The sequence below is a fragment of the Equus asinus genome, chromosome 7 (genome assembly GCF_041296235.1).
Source record: "Equus asinus isolate D_3611 breed Donkey chromosome 7, EquAss-T2T_v2, whole genome shotgun sequence".
NCBI classification, from domain to species: domain Eukaryota; kingdom Metazoa; phylum Chordata; class Mammalia; order Perissodactyla; family Equidae; genus Equus; species Equus asinus.
The window spans coordinates 27,500,007-27,518,190 of NC_091796.1; the positions used below are offsets into that span (position 1 = coordinate 27,500,007).

At 36.2% G+C, this 18,184-nt stretch overlaps 1 protein-coding gene across 8 annotated transcripts in view; it reads left to right on the top strand.

Annotated features, from left to right (window-relative positions):
* SMAD2 (SMAD family member 2) overlaps nucleotides 1-17,913 on the top strand; it is a 79,419-nt gene extending 61,506 nt beyond the window's left edge. For 5 of the 8 annotated variants that reach the window (XM_044774684.2, XM_044774687.2, XM_044774685.2 and 2 more), the window contains 5 exons: nucleotides 9,105-9,158; nucleotides 10,368-10,580; nucleotides 12,739-12,876; nucleotides 13,047-13,191; nucleotides 17,175-17,913. In XM_044774684.2, coding sequence (XP_044630619.1) covers nucleotides 9,105-9,158; nucleotides 10,368-10,580; nucleotides 12,739-12,876; nucleotides 13,047-13,191; nucleotides 17,175-17,298 — 674 coding nt within the window. In that variant the 3' untranslated portion in view covers nucleotides 17,299-17,913. The remainder of the gene's footprint in view (nucleotides 1-9,104; nucleotides 9,159-10,367; nucleotides 10,581-12,738; nucleotides 12,877-13,046; nucleotides 13,192-17,174) is intronic. The other 3 variants (XM_070513100.1, XM_044774686.2, XM_070513098.1) reach the window with 1 other exon arrangement.
* Nucleotides 17,914-18,184: the final 271 nt, after the last annotated feature.

The following is an 18,184-nucleotide window of genomic DNA, read 5'->3' on the forward strand; positions in this document are numbered from 1 at the left end:
TATACAATAAAACTTGATTTTTGTGTATTCATCTTTTTTCTGCAACTTTACTAAATTGCTTTTTGGTTCTAGTGTTCTGTAGATTCCTGAGATTTTCTAGATACAGAACCTTGTTGTCTGTTAAATAAAGACGCTTTTCTTTTTTCCCAATCTTGATGCCTTTTTCACTTTTTCTGTCCTGACTAAAACCTGTGGTAAAATGTTGAATAGAAATAGTAAGGATGTACATTTTTGCATTGTTGCTGATCATAGAGGGAATGCTTTTAATAATTCCCCCGATAAGTAGGATGTTAACTATGGATTTTTTATAGATTTTTCTTTATCAGGTTGAGGATGTTCTTTTCTGTTCCTAGTGTTGTCAGTGTTTTTAATGAATGACTGTGGAATTTTGTCCAGTGCTTTTTCTGCATCTGTTGAAAGGATCATATAATTTTACTCCTTTATGGGGTGAATTTCACTAAGTGATTTTTCTAATGACAAACCTTGACCTTATTTGGTTGTGATAAATTAACCTTTTAAAATATTTATGACTTGATTTGCTAATCTTTTTTTTAAGGATTTTTACATCTATGTTTACAAGGGATGTTGGTCTTCAGTTTTCTTATAATGTTTTTCTGTAGTTTCGATATCAGAGTAATACTGGACTCTTAAGTATATTGGAAAGGGTTCTCCTGTTTTCTGAAACACTTTGCATAAGGTTGGTATTAATTCTTCCTTAAATACTTGATAGCTTCTACCAGAGAAAACATCTCTTACAGGGAAGAGTTTTTAAAATTGAACAGTATTTAGATTTTCAATTTTATGTGTTGGTTTGGTAACTTGTGTCTTACAAGAAATTTGTTCATTTCACATAAGTGATAGGTTTTATTGCTATAAATTTATTTCTAATTTGTTATCCTCTTAATGTCTGCAAGATCTGTAATGTCCCATTTTTTAAATAATGTTGGTAATTTGACTTTTCCCTCTTTTATTCTTGATAAGTCTTGCAAGGTTTTTGTTATTTTCAAAGAACCAATTTTTGGCTTTTCTATTTGTCTCTTTACTATTTCGTTTATTTCTGTTTATTATTATTTAAATATCTTCTCATTCCTCTTGCAATTTCTTCGATCCATGATTATTTAGAAGTTTGGTTTTTAAGAAGTGTGGAGATTTTCTAGATACTTTATTGATTTCTAACTTAATTTCATTGTTGTCCAAAATATTCTTTGTATGATTTCAGTCCTTTGAATTACTAAAAGTTATTTTATGCCACAACTTTGCTTATTTTGATTCGAGTCCCATGTATAGTTGAAAAGAATGCGTCTTCTGCAGTAGTAGTGTTCTCTCAGTATCATTTAGGTCAGGGTAGTTGATGGTGATGTTCAAATCTCCTTAATCCTTTCTGATTTTCCCTTTAGTCCTATTAGTTTTTGCTTCATGTATTTTGAATTTCTGTTTTTAAGTGGCACACATTTGAAATTATATCCTTCCAATGAATTGATCCCTATTATAAAATGTCTCATATAACATCACCATATCGTCTTATTTCAGTGGTTGCGTGGTTTATTTTTTATTCTTTTACTTTCAAGCTATCTGCATCTTTATGTTTAAAATGTATCTTTCATGGACAGCATTTGGTGTCTTACTTAATTTTAATTTGGTGTCTTTTACTTGGAAAATTTAATCCATTTATATTTAATGAAATTATTGGTATCATTGGGTTTGGGTTACCATTTTGCTTTTTCTTTTCTATCTGTCTCATCTGGTTTTTGTTCCTCTGTTCCTGATTTCCTGCCTTCTTTTAGATTAGTCAAATCTATTTATATTTGAATCCATTCTGTTTATTCTCTTGACGTTTTAGCACTATCACTTGGTATTGTTTTCTTGGTAAATTATAGTATTTTACAACTTGATGTGAGATGTAAGAACTTTACAACACTATAATTCCATTCACCTACCTCTGTTGTTTGTGCTACTGTTATCATATATTTTACTTATAAGTATGTACAAACCCCAAAGTACAGTGTTATTTGCCCTAGACTTTAGGTTGTTTTTTAAAAAAATTTTAAAGATTAAAAAGTAATCTTTTGTTATTTACCATCTCTGCTGTTTGTTCTTTTCCTGTAGACATTTGTCTAGTTTTTTTTAGCACCATTTGTTGAAGAAACTTTTCTTTCTCCATTGATTTACCTCAGCTCCTTTGTTGAAAATCAAGTGATAATATATATTTGGGTCCAACTTTTGGTCTGCTAAGCCAATATGATAAGTTCATTTCAGATAATCTATTTTGCAGTTTTAAAATTTTCATTTTAAAGTTTTTGTCTGATAATTTCAGTCTGGTTCATAGATCTACTTCTTTTGACTTGTATCTCTTGATTATGGGTCAGTTTTCCTGCTTTTTTGCATGTCTCATGGTTTTTTAATTGGATGCTGGGTATTGTGTATAAAGTAATAGTAGAGAGTATACAGATAATATTTTCTTTTGGAAAGACTCACCCTTTTTTCTCTCTGGTTGCTGAGTTCAGTAGCTGATCTCTTCCATATAATTAGGAGTTGAGTTGGATGGGTGGTCTTTTGATCCTTTAGTTAATATCAGATAACCTCTGGTTTGAAGGAGGGACAGCTCCCTACCTTTCAGGTATGACTATGACAAGGCTGCAGGATCTCTCACTGCTTTCCAGCTTTGCCCCAAACCTCCTGTGCTGCCATGTACTCAACTAAAGACGTGTGGGTTAGAATTGACTGATGAAGAGGACTGCCTCTGTGCTTGGGCTTCTCAGACTTCAGTTGCCTGTGTGTGGCCACTGGAAGTTTTGTTGCTTTCTCCTTTGGTGAGCCCAATCCTACGTGCGTCTGTGTCCTAACTTGACATGCTCCCAACAAGGAAAGTGGTTACCACTCTCTGCTTACATAGGGAGAGCTCATCCCTCTCTGTAAACTAGTTCACTTAGACTTAAATAGGCCTGCAGCTTTTTGGTAACTTTAAAGAAAACCATGATTTTTTTAGTGTTTCTGATATTTATTGTTATTTTAGGAGCAAGGGTTTTTCCCAGTCTTCTACATGCTAACCATAACAGGAACCCTGTAGAAGTTATTAGTAAAAACAAAAGTAACTTTATTCTTATTATGAACAGAATTCATGCTCATAGGAAATTTGGAAATGCATAGAACATAATAAAGAAACACGAGGAAAAATGTGTATTTTTTTAAGGTGGAATTGACATAATATATCTTTTTTTTTTGTTTCATCTTAGATTTATCATTAGTCTGTGTCAAATAAAAAATAAAACAGTATTTTACAAATAAAATTGGGATACATTTTGAATTATGTAACAAATGGATCTTCATTATAAAAAAATTAAAAAGTATTTAGGTAAAACAAGAAAATTTAAACATTACATGTAATTACGTCATCTAGCAATGACTACACTTTTAATTTTTAAAAGTTTCGCATTTACAAAAGAAATAAAAACACAACCCTATAATGAACAGCATAGAAAAATAGCTAGAAAGTGACAGAGGAATTTGCACCTAGGATATCAGATTCTAGAACTCCTGTTCTGGACTAGACTTCCTCTGGCTGGTTTCAGATGACATGGGGAGAAATGCATGCTTTTGAGATAAACACTGTTGAGGGAGGACCTGATTGGTGATTATGTCGGGATAAGATTGAAGGAGTAACCCAGGATGATTCCCAGTTTTCTGAAAAGTTTGTGAAAGTGATTGATGTGTATTCAGTAAGTTAGGTTTTGGTTTCGTTTTTCTTTTTTCTTTTTGGTGAGGAAGATTGGCCCTGAACTAACATCTGTTGCCAGTCGTCTTCTATTTTATATGTGGGCCACTGCACGGTGTGTAGGTCCATGCCTGGGATCCAAACCCACAAACCCCGGGCCGCTGAAGCAGAGCGTGCAGACTTAACCACGCTGCCACAGGGCTTGCCCCAAATTACATTTTTTTTTTTTTTTAAAGATTTTTATTTTTTCCTTTTTCTCCCCAAAGCCCCCCGGTACATAGTTGTGTATTCTTCGTTGTGGGTTCTTCTAGTTGTGGCATGTGGGACGCTGCCTCAGCGTGGTCTGATGAGCAGTGCCATGTCCGTGCCCAGGATTCGAACCAACGAAACACTGGGCTGCCTGCAGCGGAGCGCGCGAACTTAACCACTCGGCCACGGGGCCAGCCCCCCCAAATTACATTTTTTAAAGGATATGTTTCAGGCCTTTTTTGATATAAGAACAAAATAGTAGATAATATTAGTTCTTCAGGACTTTTCTCTGTATTATGAAAGCAAAAATAAATAAAGTGAAGGAATTTTAGAGCCTGTAACTTTCTTGTCCTTTTGTATATGCATTTTGAAAGAATGTCTTTTTTTTTTTAATTGAATGATATTAATTTATGGTTGGTTAATACACTGAAACTTATAAAGTAATATATTCCTTTCTGTTAATTTTGCTCAAGAAATTCAAACTGGGGCCAACCACATGGCCCAGTGGTTAAGTTTGCGTGCTCTGCTTCGGTGGCCTAGTGTTTCGTTAGTGTTTGCATCCTGGGCATGGACATGGCACCACTCATCGAGCCAGACTGAGGCGGCATCCCATATGCCACAACTAGAAGAACCCACAACTAAAAATATACAACTATGTACTGGGGGGCTTTGGGGAGAAAAAGGGAAAATTAAAAAAATAAAAATCTTAAAAAAATAATTTCATAAAAAAAGGAATTCAAACTAATTTTAATACCCCTCAAAAAAATTATAAATACTAAACAAGTAACTGATCTTATACCAAAATGGATCCCATTTGGAGCAAACATTTAAATGTAAAAAATGAAACCCTACAATTTCTAGAATGTGACATTTAGGAATTTTTAAAATAATCTCAGCAAGAAATATGTAAGATATAAAACCTTAGGAGAAAAAGTTCATAAATTTGAATAAATAAAGTTTAAAATGTTACCACTACACACCTGTTAGAATGGCCAAAATCTAAACACTGGCAACAGCAGATGCTGGCGAGGGTGTGGAGCAACAGGACCTCTCTCATTCATTGCTGGAGGGAACGCAAAATGCCGTGGCCGCTTTGGAAGGCAAACTGACAGCTGCTTACAAAACTAATCGTACTCTTACCATATGATCCAGCAGTCACACTCCTTGGTGTTTGCCCAAAAGAGTTGAAAACTTTTATCCACACAGAAACCTGCACTTTATTCAGTTGCCAAAACTTGGAAGCAACTAAGAAGTCCTTCAGTACATGAATGAGCAAACAAACTGTGGTACATCCAGACAATAGAATGTTATTCAGTGCTATAAAGAAATGAGTCCCCAAGTCATGACAATACATGGAGGAACCTTCAATGCATATTACAAGTGAAAGAAGCCATTCTGAAAAGGCTGTATACTTTATGATTCCAACTATGTGATGTGCTGGAACCGGAGACACTAAAGAGCCTAGTGGTTGCTGGGGGTTAGAAGGGAGGGAGGGATGAAATAGGCAGAGCATAGGGGATTTTTAGGGTGGTGGAACTATTCTGTATGATACTACAACGGTGGAAACGTCATTGTACATTTGTTGAAACCCATAGAATGTATAACACCAAGAGTGATCCCTTGTGTAAACTCTGAGCTTTGGGTGATGATGATGTATCAGTGTAGGTTCCTCGACTGCAGGGAATGTACCACTGTGGCACAGGATGCTGATGGCAGGGGAGCTTGCACATGTGCATGGGTAGTGTACTTGGGTATGTGGGAACTCTTTGTACTTGCTGTTCAATTTTGCTGTGAACCTAAAAATGCTCTTAAAAAGTATGTCTATTTTAAAAGTTTTTCTTTTTTTTTTTTTGAGGAAGATTAGCCCTCAGCTATCGTCCACTGCCAATCATCTTCTTTTTGCTGAGGAAGGCTGGTCCTGAGCTAACATCCATGCTCATCTTCCTCCATTTTATATGTGGGATGCCTGCCCTAGCATGGCTTGATAAGCAGTGCATAGATCTGCACCTGGGATCCGAACCAGTGAACCTCAGGTCACTGAAGTGGAGTGTATAAACTTAACCGCTGCGCCACTGGGCTGGCCCTTGAAAAGATTTTTTAAGGTCACCTTGAAAGATACACCAAAAGAAACCAAAAAACTTGGGGAAATATTTGCAAGTGTATGACAAGTTTGAGAAGTGATTTGTAAATTTAAAACAACTTACTACAAATCAAGAAGAAAAAGACAGTAGTTAATAGGAAAATGGATACAAAGAACATGAAAACGCTATTTACAATAAAAAAAAAAGTTTTAAAGAAGAATTGCCCCTTTTAAACCTATCAGATTGGCGAGTGTCAAAAGGTAGTGCCACCGTCTGAAGAAACACTTACTCATAAATTGTTGGTAGTACTAAACATTTTGGGAAGTTACTCTGGCACTTAGAAAAACTTAACACTCATTCCCTTTGATCTAACATTTCCTTGGTGAAAACTGTATCCTACAGATATATGTGAGCTCGTATGCGAAGATACATGCACAGGGATTTCTCTAGACGTTTTAGCTGCAAGTAATAGAAACCACGGGATTCGAACCAGTTTAAATAGTGAAGATATTTATTCTCATAACTGAAAGTCCCAGACTTTAGTAACAGGGTGTATATATGAGTAACTAATTGGTTAATTATCAGTTAATCTGCCTCTGTTTTAAAAAGTTTCTAAAACTTCTCTTAGCTAATAAATTGTTAGCTTAATTTAACTTTTAAAATTATATATGATTATAGGGGCTGGCCCGGTGGCACAGCACTTAAGTTCACATCTTCAGCTTTGGCATCCTGGGGTTCGCCAGTTCAGATCCCGGGTGCAGACATGGCACCGCTTGGCAAGCCATGCTGTGGTAGGCGTCCCACATATAAAGTAGAGGAAGATGGGCATGGATGTTAGCTCAGGGCCAGCCTTCCTCAGCAAAAAGAGGAGGATTGGCAGCAGATGTTAATTCAGGGCTAAGCTTCCTCAAAAAATAAAAAATAAATAATATATGATTATAATGAACCTTTGTTTTTGTAATCTATAATTCTAACTTTTATCACATCTGACTGAACTCCTGATAGTCTAAATTAATGAACTGTGACTCTATTGGTCACTTCTGATAAGTATTAATGGAGGAATAAACAGTTGAGAGAGCTGAAAAATTGGGCAGTTTCCTCCATTTCTGATGGTGGCTTTGTTTATTTTATATCAGCTTCAGGAAACAGCAGTGAGTTTTAGTTCATTGTTCTAAATATATTTTGACCTTTCTTAGTTGTACCTGTTGTGACTTTCCAACAAATTTTTTCAAACTGAGAACCAAAAAAAGAACATAAGAACTTAATTTAGTTATGGAAGACTGTTCCATCTTGTAAAATATAATTATCGCCTGCTCTCTATTTTTGATTCATCTTTTTATCTGAGGGTTGCCATTTCACCTGTGTTGCCTGGTATTTTATGTCTTGGTTATAACGGTGTGGGGAGGAAAGAGGCGCCCTACCACTTATCTTCTCAATTAGATTTAGCCTCCTTACCTAAAACTGGAAGAAATGAATAATTTTCTAAGAAAATATGATTTACTGAAACTGACTTCAGAAAATAGAGCTATCTTAACAGTCAACTTTCATAGAAGAAATAGAGAAATGTCTTAGAGTAAACCCTGTAACATAATTAACTGCAAACAATTTCACACAGGAATTCTAACAAAGTTTTAAAGAATGTGTTATAGGGCTACTAAACTGTTACAAAGCATAGAAAAGACATAAAGCTTCTAGATTGTCTTTATGAGGCAGCATAACATTGCACTCATGACACAAATCTACAGACCAGTATTACCTAGATTATTGATGCAAAAATGCTAAATAAGGAATTTTATCACTTATCCTCAAAGCCAAGCCTCATACTCAATGGGAAAACACTAGAAGTATTCCCTTAAAGTTAAGAGTAAGACAAGAATATCCACTGTCACCACTGTTTTATCAAAGTGTGACACACCAGAATGATTGATAAATTAAATCAAAGTTTTTCTTTAAAAAAACAAAAGTTTTTTTAATATTGCTTAATAAAAATTAGGATGAAGAATCGTAAGACAGATGATCAAATATTTGTAACCCATGCCATGAAAGGACTGATATCCCTAATACTTACAGAGCCTTCTGTACACCAGTGAGAAAAATGATCAACACCACAGTAGAAAAATGAGCAAAAGAACAAACTATTTACGGAAAGGAAATATAAACAAGTATAATACTGCTCAATGTCATTTATAAGAGAAATACAAGTTAAAACAAAACTTTGTTAAGACCATATTCTCACCTATGAACAAAAATGTGAACATCCCCTCACCATTATGTTTTTACTGGGAATGTAAACTGGTACAACCTCTATAGATGACAGTTGTGGCAAAATCTATCAAAATTACAGATGCACAGCCCTTTGGCCTGGCAGTTTCTCTTTTCAGAGTCTATCCTTTCAGATATGATTGAAAGTATGCAAAATTTGCAAGATTAGTCATTGCAATCTTGGTTCTTAAAGCAAAAGATTGAAAATAGTCTGAGTATCCATCAATATTGGCTCATAATAGAGTCATCACTCAGTATCCGGGTAGGGATTGGTTCCAGGACCCCCTGCAGATGCTCAAGTCCCTTATATAAAGAGGCATTATGTGATGAATACAGTCAGCCCTCCATAGGATATATACCATAATGTAACGATACACAGCTACTAGTAAATAATAAGGAAACAGCATCTCTGATAGGATAAGAAATAGAAAAGCAAAGTTCAGAATTATGTTACCGTTTATAAAAAGCAGGGGGCACAGAAGAGAATATATTTGCTTGTATGGTTTGTAGGATATTTCCAGAAAGGTACAGAAAGAACTAGCAACATTGAGTGACTTTGAAAAGGGGAACCGGGTGGCTGGAAGCCAGGACTGCTTATACTCTTTGTACCTTTTATATACTGAAGCCTCCAAAATTAAACCTACATTAAGGCAGTTGTATATTTTGAATTCTTGGGATGTAAATTATCTGTGTATTGTTTGTGATGATTACAACCAGATAGAACCAATTTTATTATTATTTGTTTAGAAGTTCTGGAAATACTTCTACATCTATTTTAAAATTGAATCCTTTTGTTTCAGGATCTCCAGCAGAACTATCTCCTACTACTCTTTCCCCTGTTAATCATAGTTTGGGTAAGTTACGAATACTTTTACCCCACCATTTTTATACTGTATAACTTAATTAAATGTCCTCTCTGGTCATTATTTTTCATAGAGATGAGGAAGGGATCCCAATGCGTAATTGAATGATAGTTCGAATTAGTGCTTTTTAAAAATGATATTGATTACGTGCCTCAGTATTACTAACACTCTTTTCCACTGGTCCATGAGTGTACAAAACTAATAAATCTTCCCATTTGTGGAAACCATAGTCTTTACTCATGGAAATTTTTATGAGCTATTATGGCTAGATTTTTATGGGTATATCTATTTTATATTTTGTAGTAGCAATTATTAATATAAGAAGTGTGTATATGAAAGTATATTTGCACACATATATCACAAACGTGCACGTGGTATAGGGAATATATATGTGTGTGAGAGCTAATGTGTGTATGTGTACGTATACATATGTTGTGTATCTATACATTTATTCTTGGCCTTCATTTTACCTCGATATTTCATAGTTTCTCTTCAGTTTCTACACATTGAAACTTTATTCTATAAAATTGTCAATTTTTTAAATGATATTTCTTCTGATGAATTTTAATCAAAATCGTACAAGTCAAATACATGTGATGCTGGTTTTCCCATGAAATACATAGATTCTTTTGATTCCACGTTCTGTTTCCACTTGCATATTCTTTGTGTTTTATTACTTTGTTTCTTGTGTATGTGTGGGTTTTCTATTTTTGTAACTAGGGTAACTCACTGAGAATCTCATGTTAAAGTAGACAAATGTTAAAGATATGTCATATTTTGTATTCTGTTATGACAGTTTTTCTTGTGGCTTTTGACTGATTAATCTTTGCTCCAGCTTTCCTCCACTTCTTCCTACCAAAAACTAGCTTTATTATGCAAGTTGATTTACTTTGCTTGTGGTGGTTTTATATCTGAACAGGAATTAAGATAAAATTAATAGAACAAATGATCCACCATAAAGTCTGAAAAGGATGTTTGAAGACTGGATGACTTAACGAGATAGGGGAGATCTGAAGCATTGAAGGTCTGGTGTGATCTCTGGACGCTGGAGCTCGTCATGTAGATGTTAAGTCTGCTTCCTGAGCTGTTGCCAGTGTAGGCTGGCATAGAGCATGTGAAGATGATGCTATTCAGTCTATTCTTGGCTTGAATTGTTCACATAACATTTCTTGCTTTTATGGGTTTGGTTTTTTCCCCCAGATTTGCAGCCAGTTACTTACTCAGAACCTGCATTTTGGTGTTCAATAGCATATTATGAATTAAACCAGAGGGTCGGAGAGACCTTCCATGCATCACAGCCCTCACTCACTGTAGACGGCTTCACAGATCCATCAAATTCAGAGAGGTTCTGCTTAGGTTTACTCTCCAACGTCAACCGAAATGCTACGGTAGAAATGACAAGAAGACATATAGGTATGTTGTTTTTCCTTGTGTAAAAAACCCGTGCCACATACTCATAATGTGAGCGCTGTGTGGTTTACCACATCAAGAGACGGTGTGCAAAACGCCTGTCTTCTCTCCGTCAGTTTAAGTGCACAACTTCACTCCTTTTGCTAGATCCTGGTCATCCTTCATCTGCAAATTCTTATCTTCAGCTTCTCTTTAGTTGGCACCCTTGGTACTGGCAAGTCCTTCAGTAGATATATGTTAAAGTTACTTTACTTTGCTGAGTCTCTACCAGTCATAAAATTGTCATGTTCAGATTCTAAGATTATAATTTTAACAAGTCATGAATTTTTTTCAGTTTGTTTATATCTCCTAGTCCCCCCGCCTTCAGTGAGTTCATATATTAAGTCAAATCTACTCACTATTAATCGGAAGCAAGATATCTAAAACAAGAACTAACATTTAATATAGTTGAAAAAATAATTCAGGGGATCTGAAAATTTAGTGGTCCCAGACACCCTTTTGGCAAATTTGTGAGGTCAAAACCATTTTCATAGTGGTACTAAGAGGCTGTTTGCCTTTTTCACTCTTGTTCTGTCGTGAGTATACTGTGAAGTATTCCCCAGGCTACGTGGCATATGATTTTGCAAGAGATTAAATGTAGAATCTGATGAGAATCCAGCTCTCTTTTGTTAAGCCAGATGTTAAAGAGATTTTTTTAAAAGAGACAGGTTTTTATTTTATTTTTTATTTTTTTATTATTATTATTATTTTTTTGAGGAAGATTAGCCCTGAGCTAACATTTGGCGTCAGTCCTCCTCTTTTTGCTGAGGGAGACTGGCCCTGAGCTAACATCCGTGCCCATCTTCCTCTACTTTTTTTTTTTAGATTTTTCTTATTTTTTCCTTTTTCTCCCCAAAGCCCCCCGGTACATAGTTGTATATTCTTAGTTGTGGGTTCTTCTAGTTGTGGCATGTGGGACGGACCTGCCTCAGCCTGGTTTGATGAGCAGTGCCATGTCCGCGCCCAGGATTCGAACCAACGAAACACTGGGCTGCCTGCAGCGGAGCGCACGAACTTAACCACTGAGCCATGCGGCCAGCCCCCATCTTCCTCTGCTTTAAATGTAGGATGCCTACCACAGCATGGGTTAACAAGCCATGTGTAGGTCCACACCTGGGATCCGAACTGGCGAACCCTGGGCCACCGAAGTGGAATGTGCGAACTTAACCGCTGTGCCACTGGGCCTGCCCCAAAGAGATTTTTTTTTTTTTACAGCACCTGGAGGCCTCCTGCATTTCTTGCCACCTGGCCCCCTCCGTCTTCACAGTCAGCAGTGGAGAATCTCTTGTGTTCAATCCCTCACACTCTGACACCAGGGACAGCCCATCCCTGTTAAGGGATATCACCTGATTAAGTCAGGCACACCAAAGATAATCTCCTTTCTTGAGGTCAGCTGATTTGAGACCTTAACTACACCTGAAAAATCCTTTAGCAGCACCTAGATTAGTGTTTGAATAATAGAGAAAATGTGTGTATACCACAGGTGAGAATCTTAGGTGCTATCTTAGAACTCTACCTTTCACAGTTTTTTATTTTTTAAATGCTTCTATCTAATATTTTGTGGGTATTTGATCTGTCAAATTCTGGAAGCAGTTTATTAAAATCTCCCAAAATAGTTATTTCTTACTTAATTCTGTTTATATATCTAGGAATTTGGTTGCCACCATAACATATAGGTTAAAAGGGGAAAAATGACTCTAACAGGTTGATAATTTTTATTACCTTTTTTCTTAACCTTAGTGGGATCTTTAAGGAAATACTGTTTATTATAATGAAGGTGTATTTATTCCAAACATTAGTTAATTTCTTCAAAATAATTCAATTTCTTACTTTAAAATAGGATATAATTTGTATGAAATTCTTTACTATGCACATCCTTTTCTACATTGAATACTTTTGATAAACATGTATTATTTTTACAAATCAATAAAATCATTGTTAAAAAAATACTTGGAAAAGTCTATAGTAGTCTGTCTCAGAATTATACTTGAGAAAAGAATAGCTATGAAAAAGGTCATCAAAATACCTTATGTCATTTTAGTATTCCTCTAAGAAGACTCTTCCAAAGTCATACTGAAATAGTAAATGTTATAAAACTAATCCCGTATGTGTTTTGTTTTAGGGAGAGGAGTGCGCTTATATTACATCGGTGGGGAAGTGTTTGCTGAGTGCCTAAGTGATAGTGCAATCTTTGTGCAGAGCCCCAACTGTAATCAGAGATATGGTTGGCACCCGGCAACCGTGTGTAAAATCCCACCAGGTATGTAAGTAAACCTATCAGCTTGCTGAGTCCTTCTAGTTGCTGTTAATTTTAGGAATTAAGAGATGATTTGCGTGCTCATATTCTAATATCTGTAACCCTTTTGGAATTATTTTCTTTTAATGTTACTCCTTTTACACAATTTTTTTTTTTTACTTTTTCAATCTTAGGCTGTAATCTGAAGATCTTCAACAACCAGGAATTTGCTGCTCTTCTGGCTCAGTCTGTTAATCAGGGTTTTGAAGCCGTGTACCAGCTAACTAGAATGTGCACCATAAGAATGAGTTTTGTGAAAGGGTGGGGAGCAGAATACCGGTATGAAATACACATTCAGTTCTTCAATTTCCACAGTGTAATTCTTTTCTCTTCCATTCTTTGCGTCTTCTGGAGTTCACGTGTCTGTTTTCATTGAGGTTATGGAGTCAGCAGATCTTTATGTAAAATAACAAAAGAAAGTTGGAGGCCTCTAGATTCAAAGCTTGCAAATTCCTGTGCTGGTGATATAGAAGATAGAATTAAAACATGTACAGAGCATTAAATACTATAAAAAGGGTATATTTAAAGAGCTCTGTCAGTTCATGGAAAGAGAGACATTTCCACTGAGGCTTGGAGAAGGTTTCTGGTCGAGGTGGCATGTGATCTATGTTCTAAAAGATGCATAGGATTTTGGTAGTCATAGGTACAAGGAGTTGGAAAATTATGATCCTGGCAATAGAATATAGTTCAGTTTAACTGGAGTAGAGAAAGTAAAGAAGAGTAAGGCTGGACAAATAAGTTGAGACCACTTGAGGATAGGATTAAGAGGTGGAACTTTATTCAATATTAAAAGGGGAAGGGAGGTGCCAGGCACTGTGCTGTGTCTTAAATGCAGTATCTCATGCCTTTCAACATGGCTAAGAATTACTGTTTCTGTTATTATCCTTCCTTTATAAGGTTGCAATCTCTGTAGGTAAAAAGAAAAAAAAAATGGTTCAAACTAATACTTATTTGGAAATAAGCTTAGAAAAGATTTGATAATTTGCCCAAGGACACGCTTTGAGTGGTGGAGACAGGACTTGAGAAAGCTCTCCTTGACTGTTAACCTCTTCTCTAAGAATAGTGTAATCATCACGTAATTGAGTTTTGCAAAAGCTAATTTGTTGTCAGGGGATAAGACAGATTAGGCTATTGCTAAATTAAACAGTAGATTGGATTCCACATCAAAGAAAGGGAAGACTTCTTCAGCATATTAAAGGATAGAGCTGTAAGTAAAATACTTAGTCTTTCTCTTTCTTACTCTTATTGCTTACTCTCTGAATGCTTCCTTAAGGAGATACTCATATAGTATAGTAATAGCACTTCTGTTTTATCTAGCAATTTGGCCCTTCTTCAGAATTTATTTCATTTCATTTGGACTTGATTCCTTATCTTAAACAAGTTTTGTGAGGTATATGACTTTTGAGATGGTGAGATTTGAGGTGTACTGGTTGAATACTTTTGTAAAACTATATTGTGTGTGAGGGGCCAGCCCCATGGCCGAGTGGTTAAGTTTGTGTGCTCTGCTTTGGCAGCCCATGGTTTCACCAGTTCAGATCCTGGGCGCAGACATGGCACCGCTCATCAAGCCGTGCTGAGGCGGCGTCCCACATGCCACAACTAGAAAGACCCACAACTAAAAATACACAACTATGTACTGGGGGGCTTTGGGAGAAAAAGGAAAAATTTTATAAAATCTTAAAAAAAAAATATATATATATATATGTATATAAAATGTGTGATGTATTTATATCCTAGAATGAAGATTTGTCACTATTTTGTCTAAGTTTTAATAGTAGAATAATTTATTTTCTGACTTTGCTATAGTTCTTTTGTTTTAATCCTTTCCCTTTTGAGATGTGATATCTTTAAAGAATGCTGGGTTCCTTTTTTTCCTTTGAACTTGAACTGACCTGAGTTGATACTAAAGTTAGATTCCAGTGGTACTATCTGATACCGAGTTTTTAGGTCAGACATTTTTTTTTTTCTTCAAAAGATTAGAATGTTGCAGAACATGTTAGAAATTCAGTGGAATTAAATATGAACTGCACGGGACAGGGAGAATTCCAGTGTAGGTCTCCTGCTAAGAACAGTTTTAATTGGCCGAGAGATGCTGCCCTTCGTTCATTGTGGCCTCTGCCGTTCTTTAACCCAGACATAATTTAAAATCTATAATTGTGAGACGCAGTAATATACAGTGTGTTTTTATAGGTATGGAGTCATGTACATTACTTTGGGTAACAAAATAGTTTCCTTTAATATTGACAGATCAGAATAGCGTCAGATACCCATATACTTGGGAACTGTGGGTAGTTACCAAGAACCTTTTATTCTAATGACACTGGAGCTGAGGAGGTAGAGCTAATGGTTGGATTTCTAAAACTGTTTTCCAGTTTCTGTAATGCCAGCTTGATTACCAGAATAAAAATCAGGGAATGTAAGCAGGAAATATAAGTTATAAAGAATTCATATTTAATTGAGAAATGTCTGAGTTAAGTGAATCAGTACTAGAGTGACGAAAAAGGTAGGGAGGTGGCCTCACGTATGTTTCGGTGCCCAAATAAGTGTAGTAACAGCCTTCTTAAACCCATATCTCTTCAGTGACCTGGATTAGGAATGATTCCTGAAGGTTAAACTAATCTAGTAATAAATGATCTGATGGAAAACAAACTGGGAAATAACCAGAATTCAGCACATGGGAAAATCAAAATTAAAAGAGGTCTTGGCAAAATTACTGCAGAAGGCTTGATCTCAAGGGGAGAGAGAAGGTGGGCGAAACTTTATGTGAAGAACAGAACAACAAAAAGGACAGGGAAAGATGAGAAGGGGGTCAGTCTTGCCTATCCCTCATGGATAGTGTGAGTCAGTTGTGAAGAGTGCTGGTGCAATTTTAAGCTGCATAAACCAAAATATAGTATCTAAATCAACATAAGGCAGTGAGTCTGTACAGATCAGATTGGGGACTGATGTGTTCCGTTCCATGTGTCATGTTGTTGGAATGATCACATAGCAAAATGTCTTCTTGTGTGTCCCCGACCCTAAGGCAAGGATTCAAGAGTAAGGAATTTATTCAGGAAATGGAGGAAACACTGCTAAGGAAGGAGGAAGTAGGAAAGTGAGGTAGGGGAGGGAAGGCAGCCAATGCCATTATTCAGCCATCTACTATAGTGGGTGGGTCACCAGACCTTATTCCCTTAGGAAAACTTTGGGAAATAGTAAAGAACATACAGAATTAGCCCACCCAGAGGGAACGGAAACTGGGCATTTAAATGCCAATTGCTGTGTCATTGGTTGAGGGCTGCTCCTGGGGATGTTAATTTCCTGGCACTGCTAATCTACTCTACATGTGGACAGAGGAGAGAGGATCTCAGGCACAGGAATGTGGATACATGCCATTGGAAATTTGCTAGAGAACACTGAAAAATCTGAAGGGCACAGACACCGTCTGCTCCAGAAAACCACAACCTTTGAAATACGGTTGTAAATTGTATCGAGCTTGTGTCTTTTGGAGGTGAAGAGTTGATAATGGCCTTTTCTCCTTTTTGAAGGGCTGTCACATTAAAGAAGCAAGCCAACTTACTGACTTATATAGTAAATAAGACAGAGCTAAAAATCAGTACGTGGAAGTGACAGGATGTCACTGAAGAATTTGTAATGCCCAGACGGTAGCCCATTTTGTTGAAGTACTGGAGGTGTTTCCTATTAAAAGCCTGCATGATGCTGTTTCTTATTAAAAGTCATTCATTGGCTTTGTCAGGGAACAGTTGAACTCCAGCTCTTAACGTCTGTGTTAAGCTTGGGTCAGAATTCTGTTTTGTTTTGGTATACTTTAAATTTGAACCCTATTCCATTTGGGCTTCATTTAGTATTTGAGTATCTTCTGTGGTTTTTTAGTAATTAGGGTGACTGTATATTCCGGTTTACTTGGGCTAGTCCTGATTTATCTCTCTTGCCCTGGAATGATTAATAATAGTGGCTACCTTCTCTTAAAGGTGTCCCATTTTGGATGGTAAATAATAAAGTCACCCTACTGATTTTGAGGGGGAAAGAATGTTTTTATAAATCTCTTTAAAAGAAAAAAAAGTTATCAGAAGTACTTTGTTAGACTTTTGAGGATTAAACAGTTTTCAGAATAATAAATATCCAAACTTAATACTTGTTTAGAACAATTTAGGTTTTAGTACGTACAACCTTTTAATTTATCTAAATTCTTATTTTATGTAGCTAAACGTAGGTATTGTTCTTTTACTTCCATAATTATTTTCTCGTATTCTTTTAAACAGAAGGCAGACGGTAACAAGCACTCCTTGCTGGATTGAACTGCATCTGAATGGACCCCTACAGTGGTTGGACAAAGTATTAACTCAGATGGGATCCCCATCAGTGCGTTGCTCAAGCATGTCATAAAGCTTCGTCACCAATCAAGTCCCATCAAAAGACTTAATGTAACAACTCTTCTGTCATAGTATTTGTGTGTGGTCCCCATGGACTTTTGACTATCGGAAAATTCAAGAGAGAAAACAGCACTTGAGGTCTCATCAATTAAAGCACCTTGTGGAGTCGGTTTCCTATATTCGAATATTAGATGGGAAAATTAGTGTCTAGAAATACCCTCCCATAAAGGAGGAAGAGAAGATTTTAAAGACTTACTGATGTCTTGTTGGGCATAAAACTGAGTGTCCCAAAGGTTTATTAATAACAGTAGTAGTTATGTGTACAGGTAATGTATCATGATCCAGTATCACAGTATTGTGCTGTTTATATACACTTTTAGTTTGCATCAATTAGGTGTGTGTGTGCTGCTTCTTGATTTAGGTAAGCCTTTATAAAGTTACAGTACCTAATCTGTTATTCCCACTTCTCCGTTATTTTTGTGTGTCTTTTTTAATATATAATATATATCCAGATTTTCAAATTATCATTTAGAAGCAGATTTCCCTTGTAGAAAACTAATTTTTCTGCCTTTTACCAAAAATAAACTCTTGGGGGAAGAAAAGTGGATTAACTTTTGAAATCCTTGACCTTAATGTGTTCAGTGGGTCTTAAACATTCATTCTTTTTGTGTTTGTTTATTTACTGCTAAATCTCATTATAAGGAAACCTTGCCAAAAGAAAATCTTTCCAAACAACTTCATTCCCACTTTTGTCCTGATACCACAACAGCATAGCATGGCAGCCATCACCGCAGTGGTTGCACTGATACTGCCAGCACCAGTTAATTCTGGGTACAGTAAGAATTCATAGGGAGTATGCCCCTTTGTCTTACACCAACTTTCAACGGATAATAATTGAC